At 37.2% G+C, this 18,551-nt stretch overlaps 3 protein-coding genes and 1 long non-coding RNA gene across 5 annotated transcripts; all 4 read left to right on the top strand.

The window, feature by feature from the left end:
- Window positions 1–8,834: 8,834 nt before the first annotated feature.
- On the top strand, window positions 8,835–13,355 carry LOC112288569 (chloroplast sensor kinase, chloroplastic). 2 transcript variants are annotated; one of them, XM_024532861.3, is made up of 9 exons: window positions 8,835–9,690; window positions 10,135–10,290; window positions 10,486–10,746; window positions 11,015–11,080; window positions 11,254–11,322; window positions 11,487–11,570; window positions 11,852–12,081; window positions 12,273–12,537; window positions 12,745–13,355. In XM_024532861.3, exons 1-9 carry the CDS (start codon window positions 9,256–9,258, stop codon window positions 12,982–12,984), a joined length of 1,806 nt encoding a protein of 601 aa, XP_024388629.1. In that variant the 5' UTR covers window positions 8,835–9,255; the 3' UTR covers window positions 12,985–13,355. The 2 variants fall into 2 exon arrangements, 1 of the variants encoding a protein (XP_024388629.1); XR_016505638.1 differs by having other exon boundaries at window positions 8,843–9,690; window positions 12,287–12,537.
- A 467-nt stretch (window positions 13,356–13,822) lies between these two features.
- Window positions 13,823–14,871, top strand: LOC112288570 (uncharacterized). Its single transcript, XM_024532863.3, has one exon. It carries the CDS (start codon window positions 13,874–13,876, stop codon window positions 14,696–14,698), a length of 825 nt encoding a protein of 274 aa, XP_024388631.1. The 5' UTR covers window positions 13,823–13,873; the 3' UTR covers window positions 14,699–14,871.
- Window positions 14,872–15,018: 147 nt separating this feature from the next.
- Window positions 15,019–16,079, top strand: LOC141045977 (uncharacterized). Its single transcript, XM_073537471.2, has 3 exons — window positions 15,019–15,022; window positions 15,466–15,614; window positions 15,734–16,079. The coding sequence occupies exons 1-3, from the start codon at window positions 15,019–15,021 to the stop codon at window positions 15,938–15,940; spliced, it is 360 nt and encodes a 119-aa protein (XP_073393572.1). The 3' UTR covers window positions 15,941–16,079.
- Window positions 16,080–16,107: 28 nt separating this feature from the next.
- LOC141045927 (uncharacterized) lies at window positions 16,108–16,738 on the top strand. The gene is made up of 2 exons (XR_012218519.2): window positions 16,108–16,246; window positions 16,503–16,738. It is a non-coding gene; the product is annotated as an uncharacterized LOC141045927 (long non-coding RNA).
- Window positions 16,739–18,551: the final 1,813 nt, after the last annotated feature.

Below are 18,551 nucleotides of genomic sequence, written 5' to 3'. Positions count from 1 at the left end.
CTTGTGTGACGTAGTTCAAATGCTTTACGTGCTTTTTAAATTTAGAGGGAGAGTTTGAGGATGCAAGAATAGCGGCGAGTTTGTGAAGACTCAATGAACAAAACGGCGCATAAGCCTTTGCCTTGGCAGATTTTTTAATGAACAAGCGTAAATGGAAACAATTCTTGACATCTTGCACAATCCAAGTATCATTGTGAAGCGCAGGAATCTCAAAAGATGCTGCAGTCGTTGTAAAGGTGCATAGAAGTCAATCCTACTTTGTGCCCTGTTTGGTTTCCTGTTTGGCTTCCTGTTTGGCGTGTGATTGTCTTGTACCTGAAGTTGAGTAGTTGGCTGGATTGTATTATACTTAATTCTGAAATTTTATGTGTACAAATGAATATATATAATATGTTGCATATGTTGTGCACAAATGAATAAAACACATACTATGTAATATGTGTACTATTTACATACATTTGATTATCTACATTTCTCACCTATGTTATCAGTTCTATAAAATTTCTTATTGAATTTGGTGGCAATTTTTATTTTTATTTTTTTTTAATTTTAAAATAGCTTTTGAACTTATAGATTGAGTGCCATATTTGTTTTTGGCTATCTTTTGTGTTTATTGTGAATTGTTTTGCTAATTCTCTGAAAATGTTAACAGTACGTCTCTTTTACTATTATCATTACATTCTCTTCTTAATCATCATGTCACATTGCGAGTTCATATTTTTAGATCAAAATATTACTAAAAATGGCCGTATATTGCAAATCATTTAAAACCTTGTACATGAATGATAATCATTTTGTCACTCTATCACATTTGTAAAACAACAATTTGTAACCTCATCATTATTATTAATATGTATATAGTGCAAGTACTTGTCAAGGACATGAATTTCAAAAAAAGGAAATCCTCAATACACTCTTCTATCGTTGAAGAGAACTAGAAAGTCACTCAAAAGGTAATGTAATATTAACTAGAATGGCTATTGCCAAAAACAAGAAGATTAAAAAGTCTTGAAAGAAGACCAAGACTAGAAAGGCATTGACAAGAGTGAAGAAGGCTTCACTCTTGCCTCCATATATACTATCTAACTAAGAATCATGTGGCGATGTCCTATAAGACCTCCAACATGTGTTGACTTTGCTAGCCACATGTCTTATCTTACAAGGCAAGTTATCTATGTATGCGCCACACAGTTGGCTTGTTCCACAAGCTACTACACGGAAGTAACTTGTTCCACAAGCTACCAATACATAGTTAGCTTTTTGGCCAAGTTTCTAACCTACAAACACATTTAAAGTCAAAACCGCATCTACGAAGCTTCTAGGAAGCTTCACTAGAAGACTTTATGAAATTATTTTATTTTACCTACTTTTGCTTAATCATTTAAGTAACTATTGAGGTAAATATATATGTCCCTGACATTACCTCTCCTTCTAGGAACAAGTTCCACGAGGAGCAATCTTCATATGTTGAGGAAGTCCAAGATGAGGCGAATTATATTTGTTACATACTCCGATCTTTGCTCTCTTCGAAGATGGTTGATAGGTTCTCTCAACCATTTATAGTGTTCCATACGAGGGCAAGAAGACCACCCTGTTATGTGGTCATTGTTGAGGCCTTCATAACTTCTTTCAAATAAAACATTTGGAACACCATTAGGATTTGTTCCTACGTCTAATAAAATCACTAAACATCAAAATTCTCTTCTAAGGTCTTGATACCAAACACGTTGTATCTCGCCATCTATTTGAGGAAAGGCATGTCGTTCTTGAGGATCTTCATCTCGATTCTGTCGTCTTTAAGGTTGTGACAATCACAATGTCTCATCTGGTAAGTCTGCAAATGAAAGCTCTTGAATTGAATTTGTTGGTTGTTGGTGTTCCATCTCATCACAAATACACAGAAGGTACAATGCAAGATAGAAGATAGAATGTTATTTTCCTTTGATCTTGTTTCTTTTATAGCAAAGATTTGCTATTCTTTATCTTCATTTTGATGGATGTTGTTGATGAAAGACTTTAACTTTCTTAGCTGCATTTGTAAGATTCTTTGATGGCTCCCATGTGCGTTCACTAATATCATATCCACGCCAATGAACAAGATATTTTAACCTATTTTGGCACCACCTTGAATCTAAGACTTCTTCCACCTCAAACTCTTGGTTATTATCGACTTCTATAGGAGGAGGTGGCATTTGTCTTCTTTCTAAGATATTCACTATCTTATATGGCTCCAAAAGAGACACAAGAAATACAAGGTGGATCTTCATAGACTCCGGTAGATGTAATCGATAGGCAACAGAATTGATTTGTTTACAAATAGGAAAAGGTCCGAGCCTACTATGATCTAATTTATCATGAGGATGAGTAGTCTTGATATTATGACAAAGTAACCATACCTTGTCACCCATATTATATTGTGGTTGCTCCTTGCGATAATCATCCATGTTGGTCTTTTGTCGTTCTTGAGCTTCCTTTAATTGTATCTTCATTGTTGTATGTAGCTTTGGCAAATGATTTGTAAAATCTTTCGCTGCAAGATTATCAACTTTTGAAAAGTCAAAAGTATCAAGTCGTAAATGATAACCATAATTGGCAAAAAAAGGTGTTTGTTGAGTGGAAGAATGTATCGAATTATTATATACAAACTCTGTCAATGGTAAAAGAATTATCCAATCATCTCAATGATAGTTGATGGTACATTTCAAATACTGCTCTAAAACTTGATTTATCTTATCTGTTTATCCATCAACTTGAAGATGAAAAGCTGAAAAAAGCTTTATATCCATCTTTAGAATCTTGAATAGGGTTCTCCAAAATCTTGATACAAATTGAGTCCCCCTATCCGATATAATATCCTTTGGCAATCCATGATAGCAATAGATATTGTTAATGAAAAGCTTAGCTGTTTCTTCACATGTGATAAATTTTGTACATAGTACAAAATATGCCATCTTGGTAAAACGATCTACTATCACAAATATAGACTCATAAGAACCTGAGATTGGAAGATTCGTGATGGAATCCATAGAAACAAAAGACCATGGTTGTTCTGGAATAAGTAATGGCTGAAGAAGTTTGTAAGGTTGATGATGAGGAGTTTTTGATCTTGAGCAAACATCACAAGATTGTACAAAATCTTTGACTGCCTTCCACATTTGCAACCACCAAAAACCCCTGGATATTAGTTCCAAAGTTTTATTTTATCCAAAGTGTCATCCTACTGGAAAGTCATGACGAGCTTGAAGAAGACGTAATCTCGCTTCACCTTCTCGAACATATAGGTGTCCTTCAAAATATAATAGATTATTCTTGAATTCAAACTTGAAAGTATCATAGGACTTAGAGGAAGTATCCTTGATATCTCCAACAAGAGGATCAGAAGACATGCTTGATTGAATTTGCTTCACAAATATTGAATCAACAATCAATGTTGATTTTATAGCTCAAAGATGAAAATACTCGGGCTTCAAGAGAATTGATCTTTGTTGTTCAAAAGATGCATCTCCTTCTTTTGGTGCAAGATAAGAACGTCTAGAAAGATCATCCGATAGACCTTATTGTTTTTCGAGTCCATAAGTGAACATGAAATTGAATCTAGATAAAGACATGCTTCAATGGACTTGATGACAATTCAAGACACATGCTGACATGAAGTACTTGAGGTTCTTATGGTCTGTATACATGGTAATTGGACTTGAAGTGCCTTCTAGATAATGACGCCATTCTTAAAATGAATCCACGATTGCAAAGAGCTCTTTGTCATGGATCTCATAATTAATCTCGACAGCTAAAAATTTCCTCAAATGAAAAGCTATTAGGTAGAGTTTGTCATTCGTTCCCATTTGTGACAATACGGCATGTATAGAAAAATCTAATGTGTCTCTTTCCATAAAAAATGCCTTGGAGAAGTCAACGCAATATAAGATTGGTGTAGAAATAAACTCCTTCTTTAAAGCATCAAATGATGCTTTTGCTTCTTTATTCTACTCAAGTTTGTCTTTACAAGTGTAAGTGGAGTTGCAACTTGAGAAAAATTCTTGATGAAGATTCAATAGTAATTAGCAAAGCCCAAAAAACATTGCTTATCTCGTACTATTCTTGAAATCTTCTAATCTATGATAGTTTGAACCTTCTTGAGATCCATCATAAGGCCTTTGTTAGAAATGATGTACCCTAAAAAGTCAACTTGAGTAGTGTGGAATACACACTTTTCCAACTTGGCATATAATCTTGCTTCTCTAAGTTTCTATAACACGCGACGAACATGAAGCTCATGTTCTTCTCTATTCTTAGAGTAGATTAGAATACTGTCTAAATAGCAAACAACAAAATCATCTAAAAACTCACAAAAAATATCATTCATAAGATATTGAAAAGCGGCCGGTGCATTCGTGAGTCCAAAAGGCATGACATTATATTCAAAATATCCATACCTAATTCGAAAAGTAGTCTTCCATTGATCTCCTTCTTTGATACGAACTAAGTTGTATGCTCCTCGTAGATCTATTTTGGTATAGATCTTTGCTTGATTGAGTTGGTCAAGAAGTCCTGAAATCAAAGGCAAAGGATAATTATTTTTGATGATGATCTTCTTGAGTCCTCGATAATCCACACACATTCGTAGAGATCCGTCTTTCTTCTTCACAAATAAGATAGGAGCCCCGATTGGAGATTTAGAATGGCGTATGAAGTTCTTTGCCAAATTCTCATCAATTTACTTTTTTAATGCAACCAACTCATTCTGCGATAAGCTATAGATTGGTCCGAATGGTGGTTGAGCTCCTTCTTGTAGATCAATTGAACAATCATAAGGTGGATGCTCGGAAAGAATATCTACATTCTTCTTTTCAAAAACATCTTAAAATTCTTGATATTGCTTAGGAATACCACTCGACGTTGTTTCATCATTAGAAATGGGTGTAGCATATATAGCAAAAGATGATCCTTCTTTTGCAGCATACATGAAAGCTTTTGCACCTACTAGTAAAGGTTTGGACGTACTAGACTTATGTACTTCTACTTTACTAACACAATCTTAGATTATACTATCATAAAAGTTAAGGTTATGAGAAATCTAATCTATTTGAGGGTTATATTTTTCTAGCCATGATAATCTTAAAATAATCAGATTAGAGGGAGATTTTATTACATTAAATAGTACTACGCTGTTATGATCTTTAATTGCTATATCTAAAAGAATAGTTTGATGGATAACATTTCCAAAAGACAACAAATGACCATCTATGACTTCTACTTGTACGGATTTAACTTTCTTCACTAAAGGTATTTTTTGTTTTTTGGCAAAATCTTCCTCTATAAAACATGCTGAGGCTCTTGAATCTAATAAGGCAAAGACTTTTTGATTATTAAGTCCTAAATATACTTCTATTATAAAATAAGGTGAGGGGTGTGAAGAGAGGATAGGACCTTTATTAGGTGTTGCACATGATTCTAGCCACACGGTGTCTATTGTAGCGAGAGAAACTCGTTTTTCGACACGTTATCTTCTTTGGTAATTGTGTTGCTTCTTTAGACAATATTGAGCAGTGTGCTTAGCTTCTCCACAATATAAACACAACCTCTCTTTGCGACGTCGAGTCTTTTCTTGCTTCATGAAAGGTTTAAAATGTGTCATATCAATTTGCATTGGTTCCGGCTTTGACAAAAATATTTCAAAAAACTTGGGAGCTACTACCATTACTTGACTTGTCCTCTCCAACCAAATCTCTGTTCTTGATGCCTTTCAAATAAATGATTGTCGCATGCAATGGCTTGAGTAATAAATTGTTTCAAAGATTCTACTTTCGACATTGTTAATAACAAATCTTTGGCGCTATCCTTCAACTCATATCAAAATTAGTTGATAAATGCTTTGTTATTCTAATCCATGTCGCAAGCAAGGTTTTGGAATTTGGCTGCATATACAGTGGTTGATCGTGATGCTTACCGTAAGGATAAAATCTTGGTCTTTGCTACTTGTTCTTGATTACTTTTTCCGAATGTGGCCGTAAACACTTCTAGGAATGAATTTGAATTATAAAAGAGTCGTGAATCTTTTTCTATTAAAGGTACAAACTAAAAAAGAATACTTCCTAATAGTAGTGCGCCTATAAATCCGACTAGGATAAATCCATCAAAATATTGGAAAGGGTGTAACCTTAGATAGAGCTTGACTTGTTGTAAAAATCCTCGAAATTTTGATCTTGTTCCATCAAACTTCTCATGCATACTAATTCTTGTCCCTGTCATACTTGTAGAAGCAAAATTCTCTGGATTTGGTTGTGATGTTGATCTACTTGCTTCTTTCAAGTGCACAACTTCTTACCGCAGACTCTGAATTTCTTTTCTAGGTGTAGGCATAGTACTTCTATGATTCACGTTGGAAATAAGTGAGTTTTTTATTCTTAGAGTATTGACAAGCTCATGAATGTCTGCCATAGTTGCAAATCTATTCTCACTTCCATTGAGAGTAGCATCCATAATCTTTCCTTCCATAGACAACTCAAACAAATTCAAAAGTTAAATTAGAGGAGGATAATCCACAACTTCTAAAAATAAATCCTACAAAGAGGGGTAATCCACTCTCTTTAAGGAAAAGATTAGTGTTAGAAAATAAGATTTTTTGTTTAAAGGTGGGTAGTTTGCAACCTTCAAAATATAATAATAGAAGTGGGGTTATCCACTTACTTCTAGAACAAGAGAAAAACAATATGTTAGCATTCTTGTCAAACTGTCAAGGACATGAATCTCAAAGAAAGGGAATCCTAAATACACTCTTCTATTGCTGAAGAGAACTAGAAAGTCACTCAAAAGGTAATGTAATATTAACTAGAATGGCTATTGCCAAAAACAAGAAGATTAAAAAGTCTTGAAACAAGACCAAGACTAGAAAGGCGTTGACAAGAGTGAAGAAGGCTTCACTCTTGCCTCCATATATATTATCTAACTAAGAGTCACGTGGCGATGTCCTATAGGACCTCCAACATGTGTTGACTTTGGTAGCCACATGTCTTATCTTATAAGGCAAGTTATCTATGTATGCGCCACACAGTTGGCTTGTTCCACAAGCTATTACACGGAGGTAACTTGTTCCACAAGCTACCAATACATAGTTAGCTTTTTGACCAAGTTTCTAACCTACAAATACATCTAAAGTCGAAACAGTGTCTATGAAGCTTCTAGGAAGCTTCACTAGAAGACTTTATGAAATTATTTTATTTTACCTACTTCTACTTAATCATGTAAGTAACTATTGAGGTAAATATATATGTCCCTAACATTTTATTAGAGATATGAACAAATCCTAAAGATGTTCCAAATGTTTTATTTGAAAGAAGTTATGAAGGCCTCAACAATAACCACATAATAAGGTGGTCTTCTTACCCTAGTATGGGATACTATTGATAGTTGAGAGGTCCTATCAACCATCTTTGAAGAGGACAAAAATCTAAGTATGTGATAAATAAAATTTATCGCATCATAGATTTTTTCAACATATGATAACCACTTTTCATGGAACTCGTTCCTAGAAGAGGGGGTAATGTCATAGACATACACATATAAGCCAATAATTACCTGTATAAATAGGTAGAAGTAGATAGAAGTAGATAAAAGTAAGTTAATTCTATAATATCTTTTAAGAAAGTTTTCTAGAAGCTTCATAGACATTGCTTTGACTTTATAGATATCCATTATTGACTTTTAAATTAGAAACTTAGTCAACAAGTTAACCTTTTGCCATACATGTTGGTAGCTTGAAGAACAAGCTAACTATGTGGTGCATATATAAAAAAACTTGTCTTGTAAGTCAAAACATGTGTCCTATAAAGTCAACACATATTGGAGGTCCTATAGAACATCGCCACGGAGCCTCTAATTAGATAGTATATATAGAGAGAAGAGTGAAGCCCTCTTCATTCTTGTCAACTTTTTTTTTGCTTTTAGTCTATTTCAAGAGTCTCAAGTTTTCTTGTCTTTTGGCAATAAGCCATTCTAGTTTCTTTTTAATATATGTACTTCCTTATTTCTATTTTGTTACTTTTTCTTTGACACGGATTTCATTGGTTTATACATCATCTTACAGTTCATGTTCTTGACAAAGGGATACAAGGTGGAAAGCATATTGAAAGGAAGATTGAATGCAAGACAAATTGCGAGACCAAAAGTGAGGTAGAATGCAAGGAAAAACATTAGGCTATAAAAGCAAGACTAAATATAATGTTGAATATAAGACAATATAAGTGAGACAAAATGTAAGACATAAGATTAAGAAAACCAATAAAGAAAGTGATGAGGCAATATCTAATATCTTATAGAATATAAGAGATATTCATGAAATTCTTAAAGCTAAGGGAGATCATTGAGTATTATTGTTGGCAATACTTGTTTATATGATCATTGAGCATCATTGCCTATGATATCCATATATATACAATATTAGAGATATTTTTAAAATTTTTAAAAATGAAATATTTTCAATATTTCTTAGTATTTGAAGAATATATTTGATTTTGATTTTGATTTTGATTTTTTAAGCTAATTTTCAATAAAACTACCATGATCATGAATATATATATATATATATATATATATATAATATGACACATACAAATTCATTTTATTTAACTCCCAAAGAAAGTTTTTATTTTTTATTTTTTTTTATTACTACTATCGTTTTATCAATTTATCATTTTTGTCATTATAAAATCAATGATAAATCTATGATCCATCCAAATAATGTACATTCATCCAATTGGATGTTTCCCATCCGAAAAGGTGTGTGTCGATAAGCGACGAAGACAATTTGAGCAAGCAGGCCTCAGCGAGCTCCACCTTCCTCCATCGCCTCGACCAATTCTGGCGTTGGACGCCACCGATCTCTCATACTCAGTCTCCCAAATCCAGTGTAGCTCCCATTACCTTCCGCTGTCAGATTTCTGCACTGATGCGGCCCGAACCCGTCTCTTCTCGCCCCTGATAGAGCTCGTTGAAAAGCTGTAGCTAGTTTTGCGATGGCACTATCCCGTTTGACCCCGCTTAGGGTTTGGTTGAGGGAATTTGGGGAAAAATTAGTGAAGTGAAACGCCTGGGCAAGCTATTCCCTATCGAAGGAGGTATCAGAGACGTCCGAGGTTGCTATGTCGACGAGACGAGGGACGGTAGTAGTGGATTTTAGACGAGGTCGCGGGGAGAATTCATATTGAATGCTTAGGTGATTAGAATTTGACCTGCCATGCAAGCTTATGAAGCGTAGCTATGGCGGCCACCACGACTAACTCTCTAGTTTTGTACTATCAACTCTCTCAAAAAGCCCTGGGGTTGAACGTGAATCTGTCACCGAACCGGAACCCAGTATGCTGTGTGGTTAGTCCGCGGTTTAAGGCTCTCGCACTCGGAATTCAGTGTTTTCAAGGTGTACCCTCAGCCCCAGTTTCTCAAACAGACGGTAACTCACGCTCCATTCGGCCAGCGAATGAGGTGAAAGTGCCAGAGAAGATTGTCCCCCAGTCCGTGGAGCTTCCGATTTCAGCATTGGCAATTGCAGATGTAATTGGAGCGGGGTTTACCGCTGTTAAGAAACCGGCTGATTCTAAGCATTTCTTTACTACTGCCAGTGCTGAGTTTTTGGCTCTCTGCACCGAGCAGCTTGGACTATGTCAGGACATTGTGGGCACTCCTGCTCGGTTTACGGTACACTACTCCACACGTTTTCATCAGTCCGTGCATGATGCTTTTAGTTTCACAAGTCTAAACCTCCATTGGTGGTTTATCTATCTTACAGTTTGAAGTAAACGAATAAATTGATATAATCACGAGCTGACGTGCAGCATGGGTAAGGTTTCTAAGTAGAAGAATGCTGTAGGATTGAATGAACATCACCAAGGTCAACTAAAAACAACGGAGCTCAAATCATGAAAGCCAAATGTGATGAGCATTGTCGAAAGAAGGTGACTACCAAGGTTTCTTTCGTAAATGGTCTAATTGGAAGTTTTTAAACATACTGGACGCCCTGCGCTATCAACGAATTTTTGTGAGTTGATTCTAGGATGTCGGTGAATTTTGAGTAAGACGAAGTGTATTTTCTACTTGCATGATTGGAAGTCATTTAACTGTAGACTGAACTTCTAATTGCAGGTTTATATCAGGCCTGCGGAAAGTTACAGCACTGGGCAGCTAGAGTTTCATTGCATTGCAGTTTACCCTAGCCATCAGGACGAGCTTTTGGTGCTGAAGCAGTCAGATACTCTTGTCCCTATTTCACTGGCTGAGGCAAAGCTTATTAACCAAGAGGTACAGAGGATTATTAATGGAAGATTTATTCGTTGTGTTTATTTTTCAGCTTCGGTTTTTTATATTATACTGCAGTGCCAGTGAACTAAACGAATTGTCTCATTAGTGGGCTGGAAATGTTACGTCAAATGGATATTTCTTGGACACAATTTTCTCGATTATAACCTGGTAACCCTCGACTGTATATGGGGTCAGGTTGTGGAGGTGGCGAATGGATCAGCAATCCTACTTCCTATGGTGAAGGACTTGTTTTTGATAGGATTTATAGTTGTGGAAGGTGTCACTACGAGGTCCAGCACGAGTTCGAGTCCTAAGGCAGCGAAGCTAAAACCTATCAAACCTGTGTGGCCTCCGAAGAAAGAGAGATCACCCGTTGCTATTCCTTTAAGCAAACAGCAGTTGTCAGAGCTATCGAAAATTGCGCTTACCTTGGCTCTAGCATGTGTTGTGGATCAGGTACATTGAAATAACCTCCTAGGGCTTGATATTGGGTTTTGACGCTTTGATGCTACGGTGCTGCTACAATCACTGTGGCTTTTTCTAATGTGATCATGTTGATATAAAATAATTTGAACTGAGAAAAATGATATTTTATGAGTTGTTCTGTTAGTGGATCAGACACTGATGTCTAGATTATTTTTGGAGAAGACAAACTACAAGTACCCGAATGTAGTGATATCTTATCTATTAAAATGGTGGAATTTTTCGAATTGTGGCTTTGCAGCGGGCACTTCTTCTACAGAAATCCAACATGAAAAAAGTCGAGCAAATTGACGGTCTTTTAGAACAAGTGAGAACGCTCGAGTCCCTTAATTCTGTATAGCTACCTTAACTGGTCGTGGCAGATTTGTAACTTTATTTAATATTTTGTCGTGACTTTTAATTATTGTTTGTTGATGTACTTATTCACCAAACTGTCCTTATTCTGTTCTACCTGTTAACTAATTGGATTGCGTGTGAAAGGCCCAAGCGCCCTTGCAAGCAATAAGGACATTGAGCCAACTAATGCTTCCACAGTTCAAAAGAGGCGAGGTTCCAATCTGTACCCAATCTCCAAGCTTGTCAAATGATATTTCTATACTTCTGTACTGGTTGGTCTCTTCTGCTTTATATTCTATTCTCCTTCGCTGTGTTCCAAGTATGGTCTTTTCTTTTCCCTCAAAGGTCAGGCTGATTCTGAAAGTGGACTTTTGTAGATTTCTCGTGACCTTATTGAAGACATACTGGTGCAAGGTGCCCGCATGAAAGACGTGCTACAGCAGCTTCAAAATGTTACCAAGGTAAAAACTTGTGTGGTGAAGCTATATCTTTACTAGGTTGTAGTGTAAGAATGGAGTAGGAATTTTATCGCAGGTATTAATGCATTTCTAACGTGTGGCCATGGCTAGATTTTCAACTCTCGCAGATTTGATGCTTTATTTTAGATTTGCACGTCAGACATTTTCCTTGGCAATTTTTTCGCTACACACCCCGAAGTAACAGCGAGGATGTCTTGGGGCGTTTTTGGTGCAATTGTTTTGGACGATGTATGACACTGACGCTTACGTTTACATTTGAGCAGAGTGGTCCTAGCATAATACAGTCCTCTCAAGATTGGGAAGGAAATGTGGAAGAGTTACCTGAGTCAAAGTTGGCTAGTGAAAATAGGCGTTTACATAGCCATGGAGAAAACACTGACAATATTAGAAGACAAGGATCGCTTCCAGCTGCTCATTCAGATGGTCGAGCTGACGTTGAAGCTCCAATGCCCCCGTTGACACTCGCTCCTGTACCCGAGTATGATATCTCGAGGTTAGCATCAGTGCCTTGTTGTAGATGAAGGTCTTCCTCTTTGGCCATTGTGTTCATTTGGCTTTTAAGGTTACATGGCTTTTGATTTTACAAGAGCAATTCAGATGAGCAGATTAATATTCAATTGAGGCTGTCGATTTGTCCCCAGCGCCCTGCCATCTGGCTAGTCTTTGAAATTGTTTTGAATGTAGACCATGTGATGTAGCTAAGGTACTGAAACAGCTTGGAGAGGCTGCGAATGGCCTGGCAAACAAAAGGGGGCAGAATCTTCAGATCACATCTTGTTCTCCACTGCATGCAGCCGTGAATTCTGCAAGCCTTCATCGAGTTTGTAGTCACATTCTTGAGACTGCTCTTCAGCATGCACCCAGGGGAGGATATGTGAGGGCAAACGCGATGAGGGCACCCGGAGGTGGGGTCCTAATAATTATAGAGGACGGTGATCTAAGCACCAAGGTAAGCTGTTAAGTGACTAGTCTAGTAGCTAGGCCTTTGTAATCAACATGTGCAATGACTTGATTAGTATCATTTGATCTCCCCTTAAGTGTAATAGAACATTGTGGGTTTCCTGTTGGAACACAAAATTGGTACATACAGATGTGAATTGTTGTGTTACTCTTAATTTTTTTTCTTGCAATGTTTTGGTTCTTACTACAAATCCAGGGCTTCAATTCTGCCCGTGCGTGGAGAGGCTCAGATCTTGAGTATGCACTTTTGGGAGAAGATTTTCGGTTTGTTCAGAAGATTGTGAAGCAAGAAGGAGGTGTTCTTCGGGTGCTAGCTCCTGTGCAGAAGGATCTGCCTCTTGGTGGTGGCACTTACGTTGAAATCTGGCTTCCCGCCGTTCCCAACTTCGAAGACTTCCAAAATGGGGACGATGCGTTCCTAGGAACTGAGCCCTAGTGCATAATACGTCGATTTTCTGAGGTTCACCTGATTGGCAACTACAGTACATATTTTCTAGTAGTGTGACGGATTCCAAGGGTTTCCAATATCTATTGGTTTCATTTATTGTTTGAATTATGGCTGTTTTTGGATCCTTGCCAGACCATGCTTGCCGTTCACAAGATTAGTTATGGTTATTGCCATTGTTTTCGTAGATATGGGCGCTGGATTCGAGATCCCAGACCCTTGCTTGATCTAGAGCCTTTTTAATTGTCCATCGCTTAGTGTTGGTGCGGAGTGGTAGAACTCAAATTTTGTACAATATTCTTCAACCTATTACTACGATATTTATTAGTAAAGGTTTAAATATCTTGTCTTGTGTCGTATAATTCCTGCGAAAAGATTGTTTACCTGGACTTGTTCAAGTTAAGTATATGCACCTAAAAAATATCGTTTTGCATATGCATTTGTGATTTTCGTTTTTGGTTTCTTCTTTTATCTTTAAAATTTCTCTCAGTACAACCTCCTATTTGTGTTCAGGTTTTGAAACTTCAATTGAATGATTCATTTTCAGTAAATTTGTGAATGTTCTTGAAGAATATTTTTTCTTGGAGTAAAGATGGAACAGACTAACAATTACGCAAAAATAACCATGAAAAAATCTAACCAACCAAACGACCTATTTATGCACGTTGAGCACTACTAAAAATTCATCCAGATTCTGTACATTCATATTCTCTTCGAGACGACCGAACATCCTTCATCTTGACATCGTCGTCATAGATGTATGACATATGGATGAATGTACAAAGTAATATATTCATCCAGAAGACCTTCCGGCACCGGAAGCTGAAGGCTGAAGCTGGAGAGCGATCGATGAGCAAATTTGTGATCGAGCGAGCGATTTATGCACGAGCGGGAGCTGGAAGGGGAAGGAGAGGCGAGTGATTATTTGCGATACCCAGCAGCCATGGCGAACGATTTAGTGCTGGACACGCAGATCCGGGACTGGGTGCTGGCGCCCTTGTCGCTGGTGATGGTGCTGATCGGCGTGCTGCGCCACTTCGTGTCGAAGATGATGCGCACCACGCCCAACCCCGACCTCAAGGCTGTCAAGGAGGGGCAAATCGTGCTGCGCGCTCGCTTTCTGAAGGCCGGTGCCAACCATATTCCCGCCAGAGCGTTCCAGATGCGCAAAGCGTACTACAACAACGAGGAGAGTGGGCTGTTGCATGTGCCGAAGGGCCAGGGCAATAACATGCAAGCGCAGATGCTGTCGGACCCCAACATGGCTATGGACATGATGAAGAAGAACTTGTCGATGATCATCCCCCAGACGCTCACGTTCGCTTGGGTGAACTTCTTCTTCTCGGGCTTCGTGGCGGCCAAAATCCCCTTTCCGCTTACCCAGCGGTTCCGGTCCATGCTGCAGAATGGGATTGATCTCAGCTCCGTGGATGTGAGCTACGTGAGCAGCCGGTCGTGGTATTTCTTGAATCTTTTCGGGCTACGGGGACTGTTTAGTTTGATCCTCGGGGAAGACAATGCGGTGGACGACACGCAGAGGATGATGCAGACGCAGATGGCGATGCAGATGGGTGGGTTTGGGTCGGATCCTGCCAAGACTCTCGGCGCGGAGAAAGATGGGTTGGACTTGGTGCAGCATGAGTGGGTCCTTCCTAAGAGCGAGCAACGAGCGGAGTCTGTGTTGAGGCATCTGCTTCAGACCTAAACTTAATGGAATTATTTTTTTTCTTTTGTTATATTTTTCTTTTTTTGAAGTGAATGGAGATTAGGGTTTGGGTCTAGTCTTGAATAGTGTGAAAGAGGGGCATCGCATGTCAGCGAAGAGCACTCACGTTTGACACTGAAGAAAATTTGTGAATTTACACGGGATTTAATGTTCCTCTCCTCCCCCCGCCCTTTGCATCTGTGGTGTAGCATGGGACTTTGGTTGCATTGCTTGTCTGAACACAAAGGGATTGTACATAGAAATTTTCATTATAAATGACCAGGTTTATCATTTAAGTGAAAGTACTTGATATTCATCTAATGGGTAGGGATGGATAATTCTTAGTAATGAAACTGCAGGATTGCGTTGATGTTCTTTGAGAAAATACTCTTTGAGTATGTCTTCTGGTCTACACTAGAAAAAGACGAGAGAAGGGAAGGCGTGTTTGACCAAGAGATGCAATAGAATGTATTAATGCTGGGATTGATTATGTCTCCTTTCACTACGTTGATTTCTTTACTTGTTGTTTTTTCCTTTGTTTTCTTGTTGTATGGAATGAAAAAAAGGAGTGTTTTGCGCTGGATAGGCATGTAGTCACTGCCGGAATTACTGCCCGTGCCTTCTACGCTACATTCCGCTCCTTCTATTGGTTGTTTGGGGTTTTCGATAAACAGATAGAATTTCGGTGAGATAGCTACCTGTGCGGCAACTGAATGCCAGTCAAAGTGATGGATGGTCAGCAGGGTAGCTTTGATGCTACGGCACAGAGACAAGGGCTATTCACGAAGTATCTTCTCTCGTGGAGACCAATGTATCTGCTCTTTACGTCTCCCTATTTGTTGAGGGACCAGCAGTCGAGTTTCTTGACGGTGACCCTGAGGTTATTGTGCTTGTCGAAAGCAAAAATGACATGCGAGTAAGGTTCACTGATTTTGGCTCTCAGCGTCATTTCCACCTCAGACTCGTTCTTCGTCTATCAAGCGGCCTTCAGCAGATTTTCTTTTGACCTCATTTTTGACTCTTACTTTCCCACAGATGGGAGCAACATATGTCACGCTCATGAAATTTCTGGTCTCCTCTACTGATGGCTTCGTTGGAGGAAACCTGCATCTCCAGGACACCTGGGTCCCGCACATGGGGAAAGAAAAGCGTTCTGCTTTTGTCCCTGGATCAGTCTCCCCAGCTAGACAGCCTGTTGATCCATTGCGACCGTGGCAGGCTGGAATTCAGCATCATCCCTAATTTTCCCAACTGTCGTCCTGATTGCAGCGTCATGCTCATCCTCTGAACTTGTTGAAACCCATTTTACGAGCGACGAGACGACATTTGTGGCTGTGTATCGTTTTCTACATCATTCTCCAAAAGATCTGCTCATTTCTTCTACGAATCAGCTAAGCTTCAGACGCTGCTTTGGAATTGTGATAAGCTGAAGAATGACTCCGAAGTACCAATTCCCGACTTCAGCAATATTCAGAACCATGCTTTAGTGGGAGCATGTGGAAGAAGAGAATAGAGTGGAGCACCAACAGACTGCAACTTCTGTACAAGGTGAGAACAAGCCCAGCTCACTGAATTTCTTCGAACAACTCTACCCGTATTATTTCCTCACAGAATTAATGAACTTTCCAGCTTGGCAATATTTCTCATCGCTGTTCCAAATCGATGTGCCAGCAGCACAAATGATCATGTGCACAGAGAAGCTTCCCTTGTACTTCAAAGCTCAAAACCTAGACTCGTCGTATCTGTACGTTGCTCATGTGCCCACTGCAAAAGCAGCTAATCTAACAGTAATCTATTTTTGCAGTTTGGTCAAAGATAGCTGATGTTTTAGTCAGCGGGAGAGAATTGATTTTCAGGAGAGTGGGCCCAAATGTGGATTAGCTTTTTCCTCTTAACATGTATCTTTAAAGAATGAGAATGATTTCAACGGTAGGTGCATGGCTCTTAGTATATTTCTTTCTTAGACGGATCACCTTTGTACAGAGGGCATTTCACTTTGTATATAATTTTATTCTGTTGAATGAAATGGTTTCTGTGGAATTGACTGATTATTATTTCTTATTTCTTATTTCTTTTATCCTATTTCCAAGTACACTCCCACTTGAAACAAATCTGTGGTGCATAAAAAAATTTGCTTGTAGATGATGTTGCTCTTGAATGATATGTAGTTGAAGTGTCAAGATGTGGTTTGAACAATAAAATCATTGATTGATTCCTAGAGCTTGTGTTTCAAAATAAATAATCAGTAATTGAAGCATTAATATCATGTAAAGGTTACATTAGACTGATCAAGATATTAAGATGTAAATTATTTTGAAGCAGTAACCTCAAGTTGGTCTGAGATTCAATTATGATTATTATTATTATTCAAAACTTCATCTCATTTCATCACCTTAGAAAGTATGCAATAAATTTTCATTCCGCAGATTCCATGTATACATACATGTATATAATTGAAATTCTATCATAAATCAAGAATTTAATTAGAAAGCATCCACTAAGTATGAGAATTGCAATGTACTGTCAAAATCTATTGATTTAGTCATGCAAGTCAAAAACAATTAACGAGTTTTGTATCTTTTGAACTTGGAAATAAATCAAAGTTGTAACTTAAGGGAAAAAATAAAAAAATAAAAAATAAATGTAACACGAATTTTATTCATTCTTGCATCAACTAGTTTCAAAACAAATGTATACATTTACATGATTTTTAAAATTTAAACGTTTTAATGAATGTATCTAAAATATATATCAGAATAAACAGTGTAGATAGTTAACATATAATTTTTTGTTACAAAATTATATTGATTCAAGTTATTAAACTTTGATTTATGCATGCAAAGAATTTCAAAACTCAGCGTATTTTCATAGGTTATATTGTAAAATTCAACTCATGCAGTAAGTTGGTTAATATCTGAATTTGAAGGGAAATAAACATTTTAGAATTAATTGAGATTTCTATTGTAAAACTTGAGTTATAATAAATTATGTTTTTTTTGTATAATTTTTGAAAAAGAACATCACCTTTTTATGTTTTAAAAAATATGATTATACAAATCATCACCAATGAAATCATAAGGATCCAAACAAATAAGAAATGTATATATTAGAATAAAAAAATAAAAATTTTAACACCAAAGATATATACATTTTTTGCCTAATTCGTAAAGGTCATTGAATTTCAATAAGAAAGTAGCAAGAAAGAAAAGAAAGGAAATCAGGCATGCAATTTTGACTTTGACTTGTACTCATTTGAAATACTATGTATAAAACATTTTACACCAAAATATTAAGGAAATTGGCAGAATAGGCAACTAATTGAAATGAGGCATTTATGATCTTTTAGGGTACACATGCAAGTCTCTTGTGCCCAATTTGTAATAACATTATAAGATGCGTGAGTAAAAGAAAATGAGTGTTTTATTTACTTGTTTATGTAGCGGTGAGATCAGAAGTTAAGTTAATACAAATATTCTTTAACATCGATTTTATATATTTATTTATCTATTTCTCTCTTTCTTCAAATATACAATCAGGCTTTTAAAAAGTGTAAATAATTTTGAAGACGGTGAAGCAAGAAATGATCAATTACTTCATAATTACAACATAAGTTAAAGAAAATGGGACCATAAATTAAGCTACTTAAAATTTTGAGCCACATTGATAGAACATAAGAAAATATAAAAGGAAATTCCCTAAACAAGAAGAAAACCTACAAGGCAAAGTAAACAAAGTGGTAAGTTAAGAATTCAACAAGTAATGTGAAAATAGATGGTGTCAAGGATGTGACAAGTTGAAATATTTCATAGAAAAATATTTCAGACGTAAAATAAAGAAGGGAATATAACACTAT

Source organism: Physcomitrium patens, chromosome 11 (genome assembly GCF_059467195.1).
Source record: "Physcomitrium patens ecotype Gransden chromosome 11, ASM5946719v1, whole genome shotgun sequence".
NCBI classification, from domain to species: domain Eukaryota; kingdom Viridiplantae; phylum Streptophyta; class Bryopsida; order Funariales; family Funariaceae; genus Physcomitrium; species Physcomitrium patens.
This window is presented reverse-complemented; position numbering and strand designations above follow the sequence as displayed.

What these genes read in the sequence shown, in the direction of transcription:
- LOC112288569 (XM_024532861.3), top strand. Translation starts at nt 9,256, where the DNA reads ATGGCGGCCACCACGACTAACTCTCTAGTTTTGTACTATCAACTCTCT. An exon ending in GCACTCCTGCTCGGTTTACG is followed by an intron (nt 9,691 to 10,134) that starts GTACACTACTCC and finishes TTCTAATTGCAG; the next exon opens with GTTTATATCAGGCCTGCGGA. An exon ending in CCCGAGTATGATATCTCGAG is followed by an intron (nt 12,082 to 12,272) that starts GTTAGCATCAGT and finishes TTTTGAATGTAG; the next exon opens with ACCATGTGATGTAGCTAAGG.
- LOC112288570 (XM_024532863.3), top strand. Translation starts at nt 13,874, where the DNA reads ATGCACGAGCGGGAGCTGGAAGGGGAAGGAGAGGCGAGTGATTATTTG.
- LOC141045977 (XM_073537471.2), top strand. An exon ending in AAAGCAAAAATGACATGCGA is followed by an intron (nt 15,615 to 15,733) that starts GTAAGGTTCACT and finishes ACTTTCCCACAG; the next exon opens with ATGGGAGCAACATATGTCAC.